The sequence below is a fragment of the Malania oleifera genome, chromosome 11 (genome assembly GCF_029873635.1).
Source record: "Malania oleifera isolate guangnan ecotype guangnan chromosome 11, ASM2987363v1, whole genome shotgun sequence".
In the NCBI taxonomy this organism is placed as follows: domain Eukaryota; kingdom Viridiplantae; phylum Streptophyta; class Magnoliopsida; order Santalales; family Ximeniaceae; genus Malania; species Malania oleifera.
In genome coordinates this window covers 13,822,479-13,844,497 of record NC_080427.1, presented here as the reverse complement: position 1 = coordinate 13,844,497, position 22,019 = coordinate 13,822,479, and the positions used below count along the sequence as shown (strand labels likewise).

Genomic DNA, 22,019 nt, shown 5'->3' with positions numbered 1-22,019 from the left:
TCTCAATGTTCAATCAGAGTTTCAAAGATGCTAGTCAAATATTCAAACTAACTCAAAAGATTTCCTTCAATGAAATAAGCACATGAGTAGTTTGAAAAATATTTTAGCTTGTAGAAAATATTTTGCACAACAAAATCAAAGCTATGAGACACTTACAATAACAATGCAAATATCCTAAACTTGCTAGTTTATCCCAACACAAGATTTATAATATTGAAATCTATGGGATAAATTTAACTAAACTTTAAAAAATGAATCAAACAATCAACCAAACAAATGGGAGTATTAGCACTATCTAATAAACACAAGAACAATCAATAAACTCTCACAATATCAAGATGTATCAAGAGAATAAATATTTGAGAGTATTTTGGGCAAAATGAGATTTTGAGATAGAGAGTATTTTTGCTAATTATTTTAGCTAATATCTTGCTAATCCTCACAAATGAACCCATATTTAGACAAGGTAAAAAATAGAACCGTTTGGGACCTATTGGGTATTCTTAGAAAGATCTAAAATGCTTAGGAAATATTATTCCCAAATTAGCCCTTATTTACCTCAATTAAAATAATTTTAACCCGGCAAGGTTCGGGTGGCTGAACTGAGGATCGGTTGCCCGAACAAACACATTTTTAAAAGGCCTTAAAAATGGTTTGGCAGTCCAAGTGTAGGTTCAGTAACCTGAACAAAAGTCAGGAACATTTGTTCGTAGGTTCGGGTGCCCGGTCCTAGGTTCAGTAACCCAAACGCATGTGTTCGGTCGCCCAGGGAAGATATGATCAAAATGGGTTTGGTCGCCCGAAGCGTGGTCAAAGTATTGACTTCTCAACAATTCGAGCGCTTAAGGTGAAATGAACCCCTGGGGTTCGGTCGCCTGAGCTCTATCAATTTTCCCCATATTATTCAATTTTATTCATTTTTAAAGCTCCTCAATTTTGTATGATATATGGGCATGAGTGTTGGGACTTAGAGTCATACTAGGGTCTTATTGAGGCCGTTTTGAGATAGTCCCAAAAATCTGGCGTCGATCGACCGAAGGGTTCCCTAAGGTTATTCGGTCCTTATGGTCATTCTACGGTCATTTTGAGCTTACAAAACCTACATGCATGACATGTAGAGATTATTATAGATCGATATAAATTATTACAAACTCAAATAATATAAATTACAACAAGAAATAATCTTCAGGGTCTTCTGGCTTTATTTCGTGTGCCATTAATTGATTTGCTAATATAAATTTACACATGTACTTGAAAGCTATCAAATACTAGAGTATTTGTCATCATCAAAATCGAGTGTGACCTATAAGGTCAACAAAGAGTATGATGGATCCAAGAGGTATAAAGCCCGGTTAATAGTCAAAGGTTTCGAGCAAAAGGAAGGAATTGACTACACTGATATTTTTGCACCAGTTGTGAAGTTGACAACCATCAGATCTGTCTTGAGTATTGTTGCCTCAAAAGGCTTACATCTTGAGCAGTTGGACGTGAAGACAACATTTCTTCACGATGACCTTGATGAGTAAATTTATATGCAACAATCAGAAGGTTACTCAGTTAAAGGTAAAGAGAATCTTGTGTGCAGATTGAAGAAGAGCTTGTATGGTCTCAAACAAGCTCCTAGGCAATGGTACAAGAAATTTGACAGCTGTATACAGAGGAAAAATTTTCATAAGTGTAATGCCAACCACTGTTGCTACTTCAAGAGGTATTGTACTAGTTATATTATCCTATTGTTATATGTTCATGATATGCTAGTTGTAGGATCAGATATAGAAGAGATCAAAAAATTGAAGCAGTAATTGTCAGAGGAGTTTGACATGAAAGACTTGGGTCCAGTAAAACAGATTCTTGGGATGTGGATCTTTAGAGATAAGCAACAAGGTACGTTGCGGTTATCTCAGTCAGAGTACATTAGCCATGTTTTACAAGGGTTTAACATGAGCAGCTTCAAAGTAGTAAATACACCACTGGCAGGTCACTTCCGTCTCTCTAAGGATTAGTTTCCCCAAACATATGAAGAAAAAGATTTCATGGCTAAGGTACCATACGCCTCAGCCGTTGGAAGTCTCATGTATGCTATGGTTAGTACCAGACCAGATATCGGCCAAGCAGTGAGAGCTGTCAGCAAGTATATGTCAAATCCAGGGAAGACTCGCTGGGAAGCAGTGAAGTGGATTTTGAGATATCTACTTGGCACTATTTATAAGTGCTTATGTTTTGGCAACAGCAACTTGAAAATTCAAGGGTATGTAGATGCTGATTTTGCAGGTGAAATTGATCATTGCAGAAGTACCATCGAATATATATTCACTGTTGGCACAACAGCTGTTAGTTGGATGTCACAGATACAGAAGATTGTTGTTTTATCCACTATAGAAATTGAGTACGTAGTAGTGATAGAAGCAAATAAAGAGATGATTTGGCTTCAAGGTTTGTAAACAAAGCTCGAAATAAAGCAGGAAATGAATGTTTTGTACAGCGATAGTCAATGTGCAATACATCTGGTAAAGAACTTTGCATTTCATTCCAGAACCAAACACATTGGATTACGTTATTATTTCGTCAAATCTCTATTAGAGGATGGAGTGTTGACATTGGAAAAAAAAAAATCCAAGGTAACAAGAATCTGGCAGATATGTTGACAAAGGTGGTGACTATAGAGAAACTGAAGTTGTATTCAACTTCAGTTGGTTTTTCATGTCTGAAGACATATTTGAGCACATCATTTAACCATATACTGGTTGAGGAGGCATTCCGTTTCCTAGTGGGAGATTGTTGAGTAGCTGGAGCCAGGAGACACGTGTGTGAGCTGGTGTCACGTGCAAGCTAGTGCAAGCTGGAGTCGCATTGAGTTGTGTCCGCTGATTTATTGTAATTCCTCCATCACCATTTAATGTAATTCCTCCAGCCATTTATAAATAGAGAGGTGTGTGTGGGTGAAAAATGTACAGAGAAGAGAGGTAGAATGCAGAAAAGAGAGTGAGGAAGAGTGTAAAGAGAGCTGCTTGAGAGTTTGTATTTTTCTTCCAGTTTCATAGTGGATTGTGGTGTACTCCGTGGACATAGGTCAATCTAGACCGAACCACGTAATTTCTGATGTAATCTATTTTTTTGGTGTGTGTGTGTGTTTTTTTTTTTTACTCACAGATTCCTAACAAGTGGTATCAAAGACGATGGTTCGTAATTCTGGGTGAGCAACATCATAAAAGTCAAGATGTGAAACTAATTCTCTTGAAGTGCTAACAATTGGAGGACCAAGTGTGTGGCCGAGACCAATAAGGATCATCTAGGCTAGGGATGGATCCGAATAGGTTTAAGACGTGAGAGATAAGATTGGTTCGAAGGCATGTGGAATGCAATTCGATGCACATAAGGCGCCAGTGGTAAGGCCCACTTGAGCAACTGTTGGAGAATTGTGCTTGCTCACATAAGGAAGACAGTTTCCGTTCAAGGGGGAGCAGTTGGAACTTACAAGTGAAGGGGAGATTGTTGAGAATTCTACTTGTGAGTTTGTCCCACATTGAAAAATTTGATTGGATGATGGGTGCTTATATACATGGTTGGGCCCAATACCCTACAAGCTTAAACTTTTGGATCAAGTTAGTATTCACCCATGTGTATCAAACCCACCCATGGGCTCCTCCGGTCCTAACATGGATTATAATTTTTTCACTCGATAATCCACCTTATTCGCCACGGATAAACCAACCCGATCCGCTTTGTCAGGTCTAAGGCATACTATCCTTTAGTTGGATTTATGAACGTGTCATTGTTTCTTGAGGGGTTACACATAACTCAAGGGTGGTTATACAGGGCATAAATAACAACTCTTGTAACCATATAAGGGATTACGGATAACTTAAAGGTTAATCGCAACTCTTGTAACTGCATCAAAGATTATGAATAACCTAAAAATGCCGACCTTACAACTGCTCGCCTTTATGAATACACCTATCAAATTTGAGCGTTCCAATTTTAGGTGTATTAATATATATATATATATATATATATATTAATTTATTTCCATTTGAGGTAAAACTTTTCAACCTAATTAGAGTTAAAGATCAACACCATCGAGTACGAAACACACTCTTAGGAACTTAAAACTTTATTCATTCTACTTTTAGAAGTAAACAAATTGTTATTAGGAGGGCCCTACTAAAACCCCGCCACCCAGAAAAATAAAAGGCAGGAAACCCTCTTTGTTTTATTTCGTAGTTGGTATCGATCAAAGCTGTTCGCCTATTCCTTTCGCTGCCCCTCCCCTGCAAATAGGCTCGAAGAACAGGGGACAGAGAACAGAGTGAAGATGGCGGTACCTGGTAGGGGTAACGGCCTGATGGATGAGGACGACGTCGCGGAAAACAATGCTTTCTTCGAGGAAGAAGGCTTAATCGAAGCTGAATCCGACGCCCCTCCTCACCTGCGTGCCCTCGCCGACGCCGCCCAGCTTGGCAACGTCGACGCCTTCCGCCTCGCCCTAGGTTATCTCCCTTTGTCTATGAGATTCGTTCTATTTCATGACCTATTCGTGTGTGATGCTTTAGAGCTAAACCTAGGGGTTCACGATTCTGTATTTGAAAACTGCTACTGTGTTTTTATCTCATAGATTTTTGTTTAGTAATGTAGATGCACTAATCCTAGGATTTCACGGTTCTGTATTCGAAAACGCGAAATGCTTTTCTGTGTTCTTAATCTCATAGATTTATGTTGAGTGGTACGTATGGAATTGGAGTTTCTCGCAGAATTTATACTGCCTGTGAATCTCATAATTATTATTATTTTTTTGTTTTTAAAATCGGATATAGGATTTTAGGGAATTTTCTACTGGATTTTAAATTAGGTAAAATATCAGACATATGTGGAGGTTTTACCGTAATGCTGGTTTAGTTGTTGGGAAAATGTTTGAGAGGAAAATTAATAGAAGTTTCAAGTTGAGCTTTTTACAACTGGTTCAGGTTGGATTATCTAGGTTTTTATTTTGCTCTGTTTATTTACTACTTTGGAATCCATTCTACTAAGAAATGAAAGATTCTTAAATTTTTCAATTTTTCTTTTAATTTATTCTCTCTGCAATTAAACAGGAAATAAATCTATTGGACTTAGAATTTCTCCTGACTTATAAGGCATGGTTGGATTTGTCAAAGATTAATAGTATGTTCTTGTTGAGTTTTTGTGCATGCAAAAGAAATATGTGGATGCTTGGACTTCAATGGAATAAAAATTTATAATTTAATTTATTCTCTGGAGCATGTGTTCAAGGACGAGAACAAATCATTAGCATTTGTTTTTTTTTTCATGCAGTTATTAGGTTTGTGGAAGAATGCTACCTAGTTCCCCTTATACAATTGATAGATATTACAACAACAAAATCAATCAAACCTTAAGTTCCATTAAGTGGGATTGACTACATGAATCATCTTCTTCCATTATGCATGATCTAGGGCAATAACCTCCGAAAGTTGGAGTGTTGTCAAATCAGACTCACCATCTCAGTCCAAGTTATTCCCAATCTAGTCTTCCTCCTATTGCCACTAACATTAACTAGCTCACTCCTTACGGTGCATAATTGGCCTATGTTGCACCACAGTTGGATTTTATAGAATCAAATACTTGAGGGTATGTTTAGTGTCACCCGTCAATTTTTTCGAAAACAAAAAATAGAAACAAAAACTGAAAGCTGAAAACAAAACGAAAATTGAAAATTGGCAACAAGCTTTGATAATATTCCCAAAGTTGAGAAAAATTCAAAATGGAATAAAAAAAAATGTTATTTTCCTCCTTGGAGCAAATAGAAATTAATAAATATGATTAGAACAATGCAAAATGCGAAAGAATACAAATTAAAGAAATCATAATAATATGTTGTTGTTGTTTTATAATATTTCTCTAGGTGGTTGCATTATCTTCATTTCGGCTTGTCCTTTTTTTTGGAATTCTTCTAGGGCTAGCTGGTAAGGTTGAGAAAGTAATGGGAGATTTCCATTGGTTTGGGGCAGGGGATAGAGGGATCATTTGGTTAGTTGGGAGATCTTGTGTAGGTTTAAGATGGAAAAAGGTAAGATGGTGTCCTAAAAAGCTGCTTTAATAGCTAAATGGTTATCGTGGTTTCCTTGGAAGAAGAACTTAAAAGTAAAATTGGCATGTGGGCGAATGCGTGCGGTGTAATTTTGGGAATAAGATGTATTTTTAGAGCCCTTGGAGGCTTGTTTCATATGTTTAGTCTCTTTTCATTCTTTGTACTAAATTTTTGGGTAATGATTCTTGTATCCACTTTTGGGAAGATCTTTGGTTGGGTAATATTGCATTGCTCGTCTTTTTTCCTTCGTATATATCATGTATCTTTGATGCATAATGATGTCATTTTCTTTTTGGATCTCTAACGGTTATAACTTCTTTTGGGATCACCATTTTCATAAATCTCTTAATGACAGGGAGACCTCTCTTCTTTGTCATTCTTGTTGGAGTACTTCCTGACTCTTGAGGGATGGTGGGCTGTGGGTTTTAGATTCTTTAAGAGGTTTATTCTTGTAAATATTTTTAATCATTTGACTAGAGCTAACATCCCCTTTCCGCTCCATCAATGCATTTGGAAGGCCAAATTTCCCTCTAAAATTAAGGATTTTATTTGGATGATTGTTCTTAATAGAGTTAGCACCAACAGTCTAGTGCACAGTGGGAGACCTTCAAAGTGTAGATGCTTGTTGATAGTTTAGAAATAGTTCATTTTTTTTCCTTTTTTTTTTTTGGCCATTGTTCTTTTGCTTTGATAATTGAAATAACTTATTTGGTTTATTTGGAGAGAATTGAGTTTGCCCAAAGCTGATGGAAGATTTATTGGTTATTTCCTTTACTAGTTTTGGTAGGAATAAAGATGTCTTGGCATGGTGGAGATGTGTGGTTTTTGCAGTGTTGTGTGGAATTTAGTTGGATGCACGCATATTTATGGGGAAAATTTAGACTTCTTCTTGCTATGGATAGATTCATTATTTGGCCTTGCTTCGGTCTTTTGCAGCTATAGATTTAAAGGTGAATGTTTTTTTTATCTACACTAGGATTGCTGGGCATTGTTATATTGATTGCTTGTTCCTTTTTGTTGTCACTTTATAAGAGGAGGATCTCTTATTCTCCTTTTTATGTATTCCTTTGCTAAGTAAAGTAGGGGAGGGGGAAAACTCACACGCATATTGCACATTGGTACGACTGAATAGGAGCGAAGAGGCCTAGCAAGCGCATCAGATCCCAAAAGCCGACTTATATTCTTTCTTGTTTAATGAAATTCCTTTTTTTTTTTTTTAAATAAAAGATGATGATAAGGATAAAAAAAAATTTAATTATTCTAATTAATTATTGTAACTTTAGACTTACTACTCTTAAGAATAATCTTATTGTATATAAAGGTTTAAAAATGGTGAAATTGAAACCTAGGCCACTTAAATTTAGGGAGTGGTGCTTGGGTTGACTAAGGGATCCTTTGGAACCACTTATGCAGAAGTGCTTTTCAGTAAAAAAAAGTATTGAATTTAATAAGTGCTGATAATAAGTGTTGAGTTGAAAAAGTGCTGAAAGTTATAGATGGTATTTGCTTGTATTTAAAATAAGTGGTATTTTGATACTTACTTTTATTATAGGATACCATATAATTATTTTTAAACATATTTTAAATTATAATATTAATATTTTAAATAATAATTATTTTAATTACTTGTAATCAGAATTTAAATATTTTTAATTAAAAAATAATATAAGACTATTATTTTAATTAATATAATATTGTTATCAATGTATATTTATAACATATTACTGTCATTAAATTATGATAAAATTAATATTATTAATTAAATTTAAAATTTTTATTTATTTTATGTTAATTTAAATTAATAAATAGTTCTCGTCAATCTAGAAGTGAATTATAATAACTAAGATGTATTTTTAATTATATTTTAGATAAAAATATTAATATTTTTATAATTACCAATTTAAAAGATAATTATATTAATTTAATAATTAAAATTTAAATATTTTCTATTAACTAAAATAATATAATGTTATTTATTAATTAAAAATGAATTTATTATTAATTTATATTTATAACATATGATTATCACATCAATTTATCTTAAAAATAGTATTAATAACTAAATTAAGATTTTTAGTTTTTTAATGTTAATAGAAATTTACGTATGATTCTTTTTATTCATTCCATATTAATAATTAATAGGTTATAATACATAATAAAATATATAATTAATTAATAGTTATGTTAATTGTTAGTTTTAATTAATATTTAAATATTTTTATTAAGTAAAAATAATATAATATTATTTTTTGATTAACTATAATCTTGTTCTTAATTTATATTTATAGCGTATCGTTATCATATTAATTTATGTTAAAATAATAATATTGATTAAATAATATTTTAAATTTTTAATATTAATTTAAATTAATAGATGGTTCTTCTTCTTCATTCCAAAATTGAATCATGATTCATTAATAATTAATATATTATAATACATAGTAAAGTAATATATGATTATCTTTTAATTTATTTTTTAAATTATAAATAGCCACTAAATTTTATTATATTTAGAAAATTGACCCGCCTATGAACAGTGCCACTTATAAGTGGCCAAAAAATTATCTTAGACTGCTTCTCAAAATTTACTTAAGTAGTTCTCAAAAAAGTTGTTTTGAAAAAACACTTTTTACATAAGTGTTTGTTGTAGTGCAAGCCCAATGCTCACTTTTTTTTTTCGGTTGTAATAAGTGCGATCCAAATGGGGGCTAAGCCACATCAAGTACCTACACCAATTCTTTGGATTCATAGTGATGACATGGCACAAGTACTCTAATAACCCTTGAAAATCTCTCTCTCTCTTTGTTTGGGTGATGGCTTAAAGAAATGTTAAACTATGAACCAAGGATTCTGAAAGTTCTTACTAGAAGTTCGGATCTTGCATCTTAGTCACCAACGATGTACTTAGAGTCTTTGAATTGGCACGTATCACGGTTCTCTTTCTGATGCTTCACACAATCCCATTGTCCAAAGGCGACCAAATCAAAAACCAATTAACCAAGCTCTAATACCAACTATCATGGGTTAAACACTTCACATAGTTTTAAGAGCCCTGTGATACTAGGCATAGCACAAAAGCTTAATTAGTAAGTCAAAAGTAAATTACAAGTTCACCACATAAACAAGTTCACAAGCATTAGATGCAAATTACGAGGAAGTAGTAAGCAGGCGGTGAATCATAAAGCAATGCAATTCATCTTATTACACCTTCACAGACAACATCTGTTTGGCAATAAAGGCAAGTAGGCTAAATACATCTACCATTGCTAGCGAGTTATACTAGATTGATGAACATTTACCCTCCCCTAAAGAGCTTTCTATGCTAATTTTACTTTGGCACTGGGAAACACAAATATGACCGAGGAGTCATACACCTTTTCTCCAATAAGGCATTACTCTACCCAAAGAATAAAACCTAAATTAGTATTTTCTACATGATGGACAACCACTTGATGCTTATAAAACTGGTTGTGACATGAAGCATAAGATCCTAAATAAGCTTGGCTTGTGACACATCATCAAGCAAATGTAGTGCAATTTGCCATGTAGTAATACTTAGAGAATTGTAACAACAATTGATAAAATATAGAAACGTATTATTTGATACCCTATGCATTTATCTCTAATAAATAAAAAAATTATTATCTAAATTTATAGAACTTTGTACAATATTCTTTAATCAGAATTTTCCATGTGTGAACTAGGGAGGTCAATTCACTCTAGAATTCTAAGTATCAAACTTCTATAGATAGAGATGCCTTCATGTCTTTTCGGGATACAAGCTTTCCAGCCGTAAAGCCCTAAAGAACTTCAGGGTTTGAGCATTAATCAAGCTCTTAAAAAATTGAGAGTGAGTAATCTTGAGTCATAGTAGTCGAAGGCGCAAGGCGCACCGAGGCACAAAGGGTACTTGGAGCCTCACGAAGGTGAGGCGCACAATTATTAAAATTGTGTACAATGCCTATTTGATGGGTAATTGATACATGAACTCATCGACAATAATATTAGAATTTAAAATTCCAAAATATTCAATACCAAAACATAAATGCATAGAAATTATGACAACCATTTAAGATTTAAGACCTGATTTCTTAAATGCAAAAGCAATGTATAAGATATTTCAGAAAAAAAATGTATAGTTTGTATACTGCATTTCCAAACAAAACAGCAGCTAAATTCAGTAAAAAATGTTATGTATTAATTATAAACTTGCATTAAACTACATAATTAATTACATATTATATAATATTAACTTAGTGGCTTAATGCATGCTAGTCCATAACTTGCCAAGAGTAGGGCAGCCTGCCAGCCACCAGCAGGCAGCAGCAGCAGCAAAATACTGATCCCTGAGGAAGAAGAAGAAGAAGAAGAAGAAGAAGAAGAAGAAGAAGAAGACGACTTACTTGTTTGAAGCAGCTCGACGACTCACAAAGACTGGTATGACGAAGGCTCTTGTTGGCTCGAAGGTTCGAAGACAAAAGGCTCCTGCTGGTTCGAGTTGAAGGCTTGAAGATGAAGGGCTAGGACTGGTTTGAAAGCTTGGCTCTGGAGTTTGGCTAAGTTTTCTTTCTTAACAGGTTTACAAAAAAAATAAAAAATTAAAAGGTCAGAAATCTCAAGGCATGACTCATTGCGCCTAGAACCTTTGTGTGCTTTAGTGTGCCTAGCTGCGCCTCTTGAAGGTCGCCTCGCCTCAACCCTAATGAGGTGCTAGCCTCGTCCCCCCATTGCACCTCACGCCTAGGTGTGCCTCAGGTGCGCTTTTGACTACTATGCCTCGACTGCAAAACTTTAAGCTTGTTCTTGAGTTCTAACTAAGTATTGATCTTGTCCAACTAATATAGAAGAATTTCCTTTATTATCAATTTGATATTAACTCATTAAGACTTTCAGGATGAGTTGCTTTAAAAGTCAAAGAATCTAACTTTGTTTGTATTAAGAAATATTAGAGATTGCATTCCCTTCTCCCAGTGTAGTTAATTTTGTAACTTGCCATCTTGTTTCTTATCATAGTTGTCAAATCGAGATTTAAATCGTGAATTTTCGAATTTTGAGAATTGAGAATCGAGAACTAAATTGAATCGTAATAGTACAAACAACAAGAAAAATAATAAAATAAATTTGAATTATGACAGTAAAAAATTTCATATTTCATGTGAAGGCTTTCACTAAACAAATGAAAAGTGAGAGACTGATTCTGGAAACATTAATAAAAAAATGGACTTAATGTTGTTTAAGAGAAGGAATAAAGAAAAAAAAAAGTTGAACTTTTGGTGTTTATCAACAATTAAAAAAAATAATTATATTTCATGCGTATTCTTTCTTGGATTTTTAAAAAAAATACAATTAACCAAAAAATGATAATAATTGAACAAAATACTAAAAATAAACCAACTTTTGAATCCTAACAACACAATGAAACAAGAGTACCACTATAGTTAGTGAGTGTTCTGTTGCTGCTTCTTAATGGGAGAACACTATACTCCTAGAATGAAGAATGATTTGGCAAACACAACATAAGTCCTAAAATTCTATTTTATCCTTTTTTTGTACATAATTGACATAGACAATGAATGGAAGGTAATTGTGTAAAAATAAAAGCAATAAAAAAAAATAATAATAATAATTTTTTTTGGGGGTTGCAAACCAGTTGGGTTTTAGGATATGATAGGTCTAGAATTGTGTGAATTGATAGATTTGAATCGAATTGGTAAATTCACGAGGAGAATCGAAGATTTTAATAGATTTGGTGTAGAACTAATTCACATCGTGTGAATTGAATCACGAGTCCTAAGATTCTAACAACTATGTTTCTTATGTTGATTTTCTAGCACCACAATTAGTGTTTTGGGGCTTTCAAATTGGCTGGGCTTGTCAAGATATGATAGACTCAGAATTTTATGAATTGATAGTTTTGGATCGAATTCCTAAGTTCACGAGGTGAATTGATAGATTCTCTAGTAAGATTTGAATCGATTTGGTGCAAAATTGATTTGAATTGTGTGAATCAAATCACAAATTGTAAGATTCTAACAACTATGTTTCTTATCTTGAATTTCTAGAGCTGCAATTGGTGTGTAAAATAACCTTCCTTTGAGCCTCTAGAAATTGTTGTGAAAATGTAATGATTTATTGGTGGTTAATATTATAGAAAGTTGCTTATGTGAAAATGAAAAAGTAAGAATAATAATAAACTCTATGTTGTTTGCTCTGGCTGTGGAAGTAATAGCTCTTTTGACTGCTTCTTTTTGTTTCATGGAGTAAGTATTCTCAACACTTTTATAAGTTGGCCCTTAGGCTCATTAACAACCATAGGACAATAGTGAAAACAGCTATTGCCTTCTTCAAGTGCCAAGCTTAGAGTCCTTGCTTTCCTCACTACCATAATTAACTATTGTTTGAGAACCTACAGTTGACATTGAAATGCTTGTCTACATATTATAACAACAACAAGAACAATAAGCCTTAGTCCCACTGCCCCACTAGGTGGGTTGGCTACGTGAATCCTTTTCTACTAATTCACCCGATTGAGATAATTTTTCTCTATTAGTTTAAAAGCTCTTAAATCCTTCCTTACTACCTCATTCCAAGTTATTTAAGACCTTGCTTATTAGCCTTCACCGTTCTATATTGATTCGGTATATTCCCTTGGCTTAGGTGAATTTACTAAGAATTCATGATAATAAGATTTGGCAAAGTTTTATGCTGGCTTTCAGTTACCTAACATAACCTTGCTCCTTTATCTAGGCTTGGAACTAACTGTTTGTACAAAGATAATTTGTGTTACACAAGCGAAATACATGTTTGAGTTTTTTTTTTTTTTGCAAACTTATTTCACATAGACTATTTTCTAAATCACACCCTACAATTAGCAAAAACCACACAAACAATACATGCATTTAAAAAATCTAAAGCATACAATTTTGGTTGTGAATCCAAGCTAGACTAAAATTAAAAATAAAAAAGTAAAAACCGTGCCATAGTACTTGAAAAATTTTGTATACTCCAAGATTTGCAAATGGAAAACACAAAAACATGAAAATGCATATATTAAGCCTACAAATCATAAACACAAAATCTCCGCTACTAACCAAGTATTGGAAAAAAGATAATAATAATAATAAGAAAATAAATAGAAAGAGAGGAGAAGATCTCATTGGTGGATGAAACTAAAAGGTAAATGACAAACGATTGAAAATATTACAGTAAGTACCCTTTGGCACCGGAAATTTAATGTTGCTAGTGAAATTCAATCGAAAAATATTGAAGCAATGAGGGATTGCAAGAATTCTTCAATCTAAATTCAAGATTCAAATTCAAGATTGGTGATGGAGTTTAGTATATGGTGCTGACATAACCTCTCATTGGACTCACGCTCCCTCTCACATAACCATGATCAAAGCTGGATGATCTTTTTCAACACAATCTTGAGCTAAAATTTGCAAACTAGCATATTATCAGTTGAAATTCTATTTACTCAATCCTTTGGAAGGACTCTAAATTTGGCATTTCTAAAGAGACGAAAGTTTGTAAGTGCAAAAATTGTCTAGATATACCTCCACATTTTATTTTATTTTATTTATTTTAAATACACACTGCTTTTTAGTTTTGGTGTCTTTGAGAATTTTTTTTATAAGGGGAGTTCCTCTCTTTTTGTTCTATGAGCATGCCTAGGAGAAAGGTGAATCTATAGAGTGGTGAATCTAGAGTTTATAGAAGAAAAGGAAAGCAGGAAAGGAAGACAAAAAGTGGAAAGGGAAGAAGGAAAATGTAAATTGATGGTAGAGTTACAGCACCTTATAGCGTTGACATCTGATTAAATGAGCGTCTTGATGACATGGCACAATCATGACCATCCTGCTAGTAAATGTTGCATCGTGAGGGGCACAAAGCTTAATGGTCCTTAACCCCCTGTATTGGAGAGGATTCGAATGCCATAACCTTATGATTGTAAGCATCCATTCCCACATTGGATGGTGGTATGACTAGATTTTAATCCACATACATGATGAGTGCTTTGGCTGCTAATATGCCCTTGGTGAGCTTGGGCAGCACTATGACTTCTGAATCCTTTTGTATAAAATTATTTTAACTTTCTTGCCCAGTTGGTCTTTTTGCAATTTTGTCAGTAGACACTTATATAATACAAAACAGCCTCCTCCTACCCTCACAAAGCAAGGAGCCTTGTGGCCCCACTTGGGGGGGGGGGGGTGGTGGGACTTATATAATACAAAACTTTGCCTCATGACATATGGATGCAATCAACATGGAGAAGATTTTAAATTTCAATTCTAGTTCTATTCGTTTTATTCATGGTATTTTATTAGGTTCATATCTCTAAAATTCAGGATATTTAGGAAATTAAAATTTTTCTTTATTTACAATAACGACAAGTCTTAAGTCTCACTAGATCCACAAGCACCAAGCTTAGAGTTGTTGCCATCATCACTACCATCATTAACCATTGTTTAAGAACTTACCCTTGAAATTGAAATGCTCCTGTTTGGATATTCCTCCGCCTTTTTCTTTTATTATTTTTTTTCTTTTATTTTTTTTTTAATTTTTAAATTTAAATTTTAATTTTTTAATATTTATAAATCCACATTGCTTTTTAGTTTTTGTGTCTTTGAGTATTGTTTTTATAAGGAAAGCTCCCCCTCTTTTGATTCCATGAGCATGCCTAAGAGAGCCGAATCTATAGTGTGGTGAAACTAGAGTAGATAGAAGAGAAGAAAACAGGGAAGGGAGACAAACAAGTGGAAAAGGAAGAAGGAAAATGTAAATTGATGCTAAGGGTTACAAAACCTTATAGTGAGTACACCTCATTAAATGAGCGTCTTGATGACTTGGCACAATCTTGACCATCCTGCCAATAAATGTTGCGTTGTGAGGGGCGCAAATGTTAATGGTCTTTTACCCCCTGTATCGGAGAGGATTTGAGTGCTATAACCTTATGATTGTAAGTGTCCATTCCCACTTTGGATGGTGGAATGACTAGATTTTAGTCCACAAACTTGAAATGAGTGCTTTGGCTACTAATATTCCCTTGGCGAGTCAAGCTTGGGCAGTGCTATGACTTATTAATCCTTTTGTATAAAATTCTTTTAACTTGCTCAGTTGGCCTTTTTCCAAATTTTGTTGGTAGACACTTACATAATACAAAACAGCCTCCCTCTACCCTCGCAAAACAAGGAGCCTCGTGGCTCCACTAGAGGGGGGACTTATATAATATGAAACTGAGCTTCATGACATATTGATGCAATCAACATTGGGAAGATTTTTAATTTCAGTTTTATTTCCATTTTTTAATTATGGTATTTTATTAGGATCCTATCTCTCAAATTTAGGATATTTAGAAAATTAAAATTTTGTCTATTTAGTTTTCTAAAATCAGTTTCCTTATCTTCTAAGCATTGGGCATAAAGGCCTCTAGGTATTAGCTTTTTGTAATGTTGCATTGAGAATTAGAGTTGTTGGACATTTGTCCAGCATCAAGTGGTATATAATAGATGAAATTTGACATGGCTATCAGTGTTTTTAACAGGGTTTCAATTTCCATTTGAATTGCCCCAATTGTCATTGTTTGGCTTGGTTGGCGTAGTTGCTAGTTGAACTTAAATCTCCTTTTCATTATCACCGCCTCCGCCACTCTCCTCACCATCGACCATGCGAGCCCTTCTCTAACCCCCCGTTTGGTTTACGGAATGAAATTGAAGTAGGAAAGGAATCGAGGGAGGAATGGAATCAAGGTAGGAATAGAATTACTTTTGAAATGATATTACTGCTTTTTGTTTGTAACATGGAATGACTATAGTCATCCTGTTTTAATTTCTTTTCAACATTTGGTATTCTTCGATGACTTCTATAATGGAATGAAAAATAAGTCATATATATATATATATATATATATATATATATATATATATATATTTTATCGAAAACTTTAATACTTAATTATTAAATTAAATAATTTATATTATTATTTTTATGTTATAATAGTGATTTTAATTAGTGTTTATATTATTTTCTATTGTTGTTGCTATTATTATTTTTTGTTTATTATACTAATTATTATCCTTAAAATAACAATACTAACTATTTTTTCATTTTTATTATAATTGTACTTTTTTTTATTTTTATTATTATTATTATTATTCTAGTAAAAAATATTATTGTCAGTCATTATTATTAGTTGTTATTATTTTTATAATAATTATTTTCTTTGAAATAATAATAATAATTATTATTATTTTTCATTTATCATTATTATTGTTCTTGTTATTATTATTATTTTAATATTGATAAATTTAATTATTAGTTATTATTGTTATTGCATTTATTATTAGTTGTTATTGTATTTATAATAATAACAATTATTATTATATTTGTTATTGTTTTTATTTGATTATTATTTTTTATTATTTTCATAATAGTGATTGTTATTAGTGTAATTGTCATTTTTTTTTGTTATTACTATTTTTACTACTTTTATAATAATTTTCATCCTTAAATTAATAATAACTTTTTATTTTTTATTATTATTGTTCTTGTTATTATTATTTTAGAATAATAAATATTGTTTTTATTTTAATTATTATTATTTATTTATTTTGATAATTATTATCATTAAAATAATAATTAGTATTATTATTTTGGACTTGTATTCTGGTTGGAATATAATGCTGCCCTTGATTCCGCAAACCAAATAGAGGAATGCAATTTCATTCCTTAAATTTGATTCCATTGTAGGCCTGATTCCGCAAAACAAATGGGGGGTTAGTTACTTAGTGCCCCATTCTACCCTTTTTTGTTCACAGCAGTTGGAATAAAAAATCTGAGAACCTGTTAAGTTGTAGTAAACATTTTGCATTTTGCATTTTTAGTTTTCCAAAGAGATAAAAATTTCATCATATATTTTTTTTTTTATCTCTAAGATTGGTACTAAAAATGTAGAAAATAAAGGGTTTAGTTGTGCAAAAAAGTTTTCTTTTTTTCATTTTCAAATTAATTACAAAATAAGGTGACTTGTTTTTCAATGTTTCAAAAAAATATAAGAGGTAGTGTTTGAGAGCATGAATTTTAAGGCTTGGATTTGGATTTGAGTGGATTTGAAAGAAACTTATTACAATTTTATACAATATTTTCTAAATCTACCCAAATCAAAATCCAAAGTCCAAATTCTATGCTCCCAAACAACAACAACAACAACAAAACCAAGCCTTAAGTCCTACTAGGTGGGGTCGGCTATATGATTCATTTTCCGCCAATATATGCTCCCAAACATAGGGTAAAAAAAACAGAAGTCTGGAAAATAATAGAAAAATTGTTTTCTAATTTGCCTATATAGTCATTTTTGTAATTTTTTGAAAAATTAGAAATAGAAAATAAATTTATTTTCGCTCGAATAGTGATGAAACCTTTTATTGCTTTTGTTAATGCTTGATATACATTGTGGCCCACAATCTAACAATTTAAGCTTTTAGGTGAGTTGGTATTCTGACATGGTACTAGAGTTGGTTATTAGGAGGTTTTTGTTAATGCTTGATATACATTGTGGCCCACAATCTAACAGCTTAAGCTTCTAGGTGAGGTGGTATTCTGACATGGTACTAGAGTTGGTTATTAGGAGGTCTTCCGTTCTAGTCTCGTTGGCTGCATTTATTTTGTGGAGTTTAAAAACTTATTGTGTTACCTGGAGTGTGTTATTTATTGTGTTTTTTTCTCCCCATGTGCAGAGGAGTGTTAACTGTTAAGGCTTTATATACATTGTTGGCCCACAATCTAACAGCTTAAGCTATTAGGTATGCTGACAATTTTTATTGTTCTTGCACAAATGTTGTAAAATAGAAAAATTAATCAACATTTTTTAAATTCTTTTTGGAAAACTAAAATGGAAAAATGAAAACTGTTTTCCACTACGAAACAGGCCCAAATCACTTCAACAAAAGTGCACTAGTTCTAATCATCCAGTTGTGATCTCTGGTTCAAGAACAATGACCTTGCTTGTGGCTGCTTCTAAAGTCGATGAGAACAATCTTCCACTGTTGCGAGTTTCAGTTTCCCCCTTCAACAATTGACCAAAGTTCGACTTTTCTTTTAATCAAATCCATGTAGCCAACTTTGCTGCAAAACTTGTTTGAAGAAAATAGAGCAATGACACCTCACTCTTGCACAGGGAAGGCGCATTCGAACCAAGCTGGTTCAGTCAAAACCAGCCCAAAGCAAACCGATTTAGTCAAATCAGATTGTATCACTCTGGATTAGACTGAACTGGTCTTCAAACCAGCCACACAGACCAAAAATTTGTGATGAAGGACTAGCTTGACGCGTTGCTGACAAACTAGCTCATTTGTAAGAGTGGAAAGAATTGAGGGGAAAAGCAAATTCATGAATTGACCTCTGAAGTGGCTTCTGCTACTAGTTACTTTTCAGAATCAAGTTGTCTCCAAATTTGAGAAGTTTAATGCTCTTAAGTACAAGATTTTTACTCTTTTTTATCCATTATTGATCTGGATTGAGAACAAAAGGGAGTGGATGACCTTGATGTTCCCTTCTAGCAGTCCAAATATTCCTCATGTCTGTAACGCATTGCCTACTGCAGTACGCATTTCTGGTGAGCCAGATTATGGAATCAATGTTGCTTTGCATGAGTTCATGAGAGAGGGAGATTTGGAGATGTTATTTGATTGGTTTAACCAAATTTGAGTATATTACCTATCACTGTGTGATTGCAAGAAAAAGTTTCATGGCAGTTATTTATCCAAAGGGCTTGCATGTTAGGCACCAATTTGTGAAGCAAGCTCCAATTAGTTAGTGGAATCTTATACCACATATGATAGGAAAAATCCATTCTAATTAATTATGAGCGAGAGATGCACTTCAAGTTGTGTGCATTGGCTCAACATGATAATGAAGTTTTGTGCCCGCAGTTTCAGAAATTGGTCGCTCAATGTTCTCTTAATAATGATTAACGGCAACATGTTATTTGGTTGGGGGACATCGTTCTGGATTATGGATTGAGCTGCAATCCCACAATTCTCATTCCATTGATCAAGCTGAGAAAAAAATAAATATTGGAAGGATCTCGATTACACGTGAGCCACCTCCTGTGCCTCCCAAGCTACTTGATTTTAATAAGTTTGAACTTTGTCTGGTTGACTCTATAATTGCTGGAAAAAATGAAAAATGACACTACATGACATTTGTCCCAGCAAGACTCGTGTTGCAGTAGCAGGGACTATAGAAGATCTGAAAACCAAGCCTATGATTGGTGAGTGCTCCACTGATCAGATTGTGAATGCACTTAAAGTGTTTTGGAGATGAAGGGGAGATGGTGCAGCTAACATGGAGGAGATTTTAAATTTTAATTCATTTTTTTAAAATTTACTTATGATTATTTATTAGGATTAAATATCTAAAATATTGGAATATAGTTTATTTTTGTTTCTAAAAATAATTATCTTATCTTCCAAGAATTGTAAGCCTATAAAATGCCCGGGTATTAGTTCTATGCAGAGGTTAATTGAGAATAAAAGTTGTTGCCTGTTGGACATCGGTCCTACACAATTTAACAACATCAAACATCAAAGTCTTCATCCCAATTATTGGTACACATTATATGATTTGGTGCATATTCGTGTTTAAGTTCTTAAGATGTGTAGTACGAGTTTGATGCAATATTATTTTCATGGTTTATACTTTTGCATAGCATTTTCTATGCACACCGATACTATGACATTGGAAGAATTTAATGAATGTGAAATGAAACACTTTCTGTATTTGTTATTTTCTTTGTACTGATCCCAATTTGATGTTGACGATTTCTTTCCTGTGTGATGTCACACGGATATGTTTGTTTGGCGCCTATTTTGTGCAATTATTAGTTTTTTATAGCGCTGCTTGCATCGTATTATTATTATTATTCCTAATACTACTACCAGAGATGGATTCATTTTTGTAGCTACATCCAAATGTCCCTTGGTTGGCTATATATCACCTTCTGCTCATGGTTTTCCATTCTTTTTAAGTACAGATTCTTTGAATGACATTGATGAACCAGTAGAAGATGGAGATACTGCTCTCCATCTGGCCTGTCTATATGGAAAGCTGCCTTGTGTCCAGGTCAGTTAATATCTCTTTATTTTTTTTTCTTTTATTCGTTCAAGCTTGTTTATTTATTCTATTTCTTTTATTATTATTATTATTATTATTATTGAGATACAAAAACTGATGAACTATGACTAATGTTTTGCCATGTAGCTACTGTTGGAGAGAGGAGCTTGTTTGGAGGCTAAGGATGAAGATGGGGCCATTCCTTTGCACGATGCATGTGCAGGGGGTAGGTTATGGTCATATTTAAAATATATTTTTCCAAAATCAATTTTAACTTATTTATTTGTCAATCACTATCTGCAGGATATATTGATATTGTCCGACTTCTACTCAGCAGTGCTAACACTACTGAAAGTATTAAGAGAATGCTAGAAACAGGTGATGTAGAAGGTGATACGGTGAGTAGTATCCAAACCTTGAAACACTTATTTTGTTTAAAGGTCACTTTGTTAGGTGTAATGGTCTTGGCCCAAACTATCGTTATAAGTTCAAGATTTTCTTAGTGCACATTCGATGTAAGATTATGACATTCTCTCCCATCCAATTTCGGACGCTCTCATTAGAGTGTCTTTTGTATGGTCTAACATGATAGTATCCTTAGGGTGGCTTTGATAACAAATGTAACGGCATTGGGTTCAACTCTGGTGTGTTATTGTCCGCTTTGGTCCACTAACCTCATAGGTTTATCCTATTAAAGACACCTCGCATAGTTGGAATTCAAACCATCCTTGCAAGTCCAAGATTTTTTTAGTACATATCAGGTGTGGGATTATAATAGTAGGCCTCAATGATGGACCAATGGATTTTCATGTTGGTTAAAAATCATATGGGTTCTACTTCCTTGCCACAGATGAATGCAGCAGACCAGCTCAATATGAGCTGGTCCAATGGTCCAAGCTTTTTCTTCATCTAAAATTGGTTCTTATTTAACCATTTTGTTTTTTATTGCTGTAGCCACTTCATCATGCAGCAAGAGGTGAACATGCAGATGTTATAAGGTTGTTGCTGGCTTCTGGCGCCTCTCCTTCAATGAGAAATAACTATGGACAGGTTAGTATATGGAAGATTCCACCCTCTCCCCCACACCTATTAATCAGAGAGCTTCTAACATAAACATTTGGCAGACCCCTAGTGAGCTCTCTGATGCAGAGACCGAAGCTAGGAGAATTTTGGAAGCTGCTTCCAGTGTTGTGATGAGCAATTAAGTTTTGACATCTCCTGAAACATTGTGTTTTGTTTTGGTTGTGGTCACTGTTTTTCTTAGCTTATTTACTATTGAAGAGTAGCATAAAAACTTTTAAGATGCTGATTTATATGTTTCTTTGATGGTACCCTTGGTAGAACAATGAGGGAAAGAGAGCAGAGTTCTTGAAAGTTTTGTGATTAGGCTTGAAAGTCGATGCATATCTCATGCCTAATTATATTAAGACAGATTTTTGTGTTTGTGCAGTTTCATGTCTTTCCTTTTTTTCTTTTCTTATTTTTCAAGGAGGGGGGGGGGGGGGGGGGGGAAGAATAATTAGATTCCTGCATTCCAAAATGGGTCAAATATTTTCTCATATCATTTTATACAGTGCTTGGTTCATAAAATGTGAGTTCAAATAATATAATATTCCACAATAGTAGTAAGAATTTCATCTTGAAATTCTTTTGTTAGGGCTCATCTTATAACTTAAAATATGAAAGTCTTTTTATGTTTTAAGGACTTGAAGCTAGGGTTGCAAACGAACCAAGCTGCTCATGAGTAGCTTGGGAACTCAGCTCGATAAGAGCACGTTCAGGTTCGTTTATTATCTTAATGAGCGATTTGGCTTGGTTTGTAAAT

The 22,019-nt window shown here is 33.5% G+C and overlaps 1 protein-coding gene across 1 annotated transcript; it reads left to right on the top strand.

Annotated features, from left to right (window-relative positions):
* Positions 1 to 4,139: 4,139 nt before the first annotated feature.
* Positions 4,140 to 21,643, top strand: LOC131167277 (uncharacterized). The gene is made up of 6 exons (XM_058126017.1): positions 4,140 to 4,487; positions 20,115 to 20,203; positions 20,342 to 20,420; positions 20,498 to 20,592; positions 21,149 to 21,244; positions 21,319 to 21,643. The coding sequence occupies exons 1-6, from the start codon at positions 4,313 to 4,315 to the stop codon at positions 21,397 to 21,399; spliced, it is 615 nt and encodes a 204-aa protein (XP_057982000.1). The 5' UTR covers positions 4,140 to 4,312; the 3' UTR covers positions 21,400 to 21,643.
* The last annotated feature ends 376 nt before the right edge of the window (positions 21,644 to 22,019 follow it).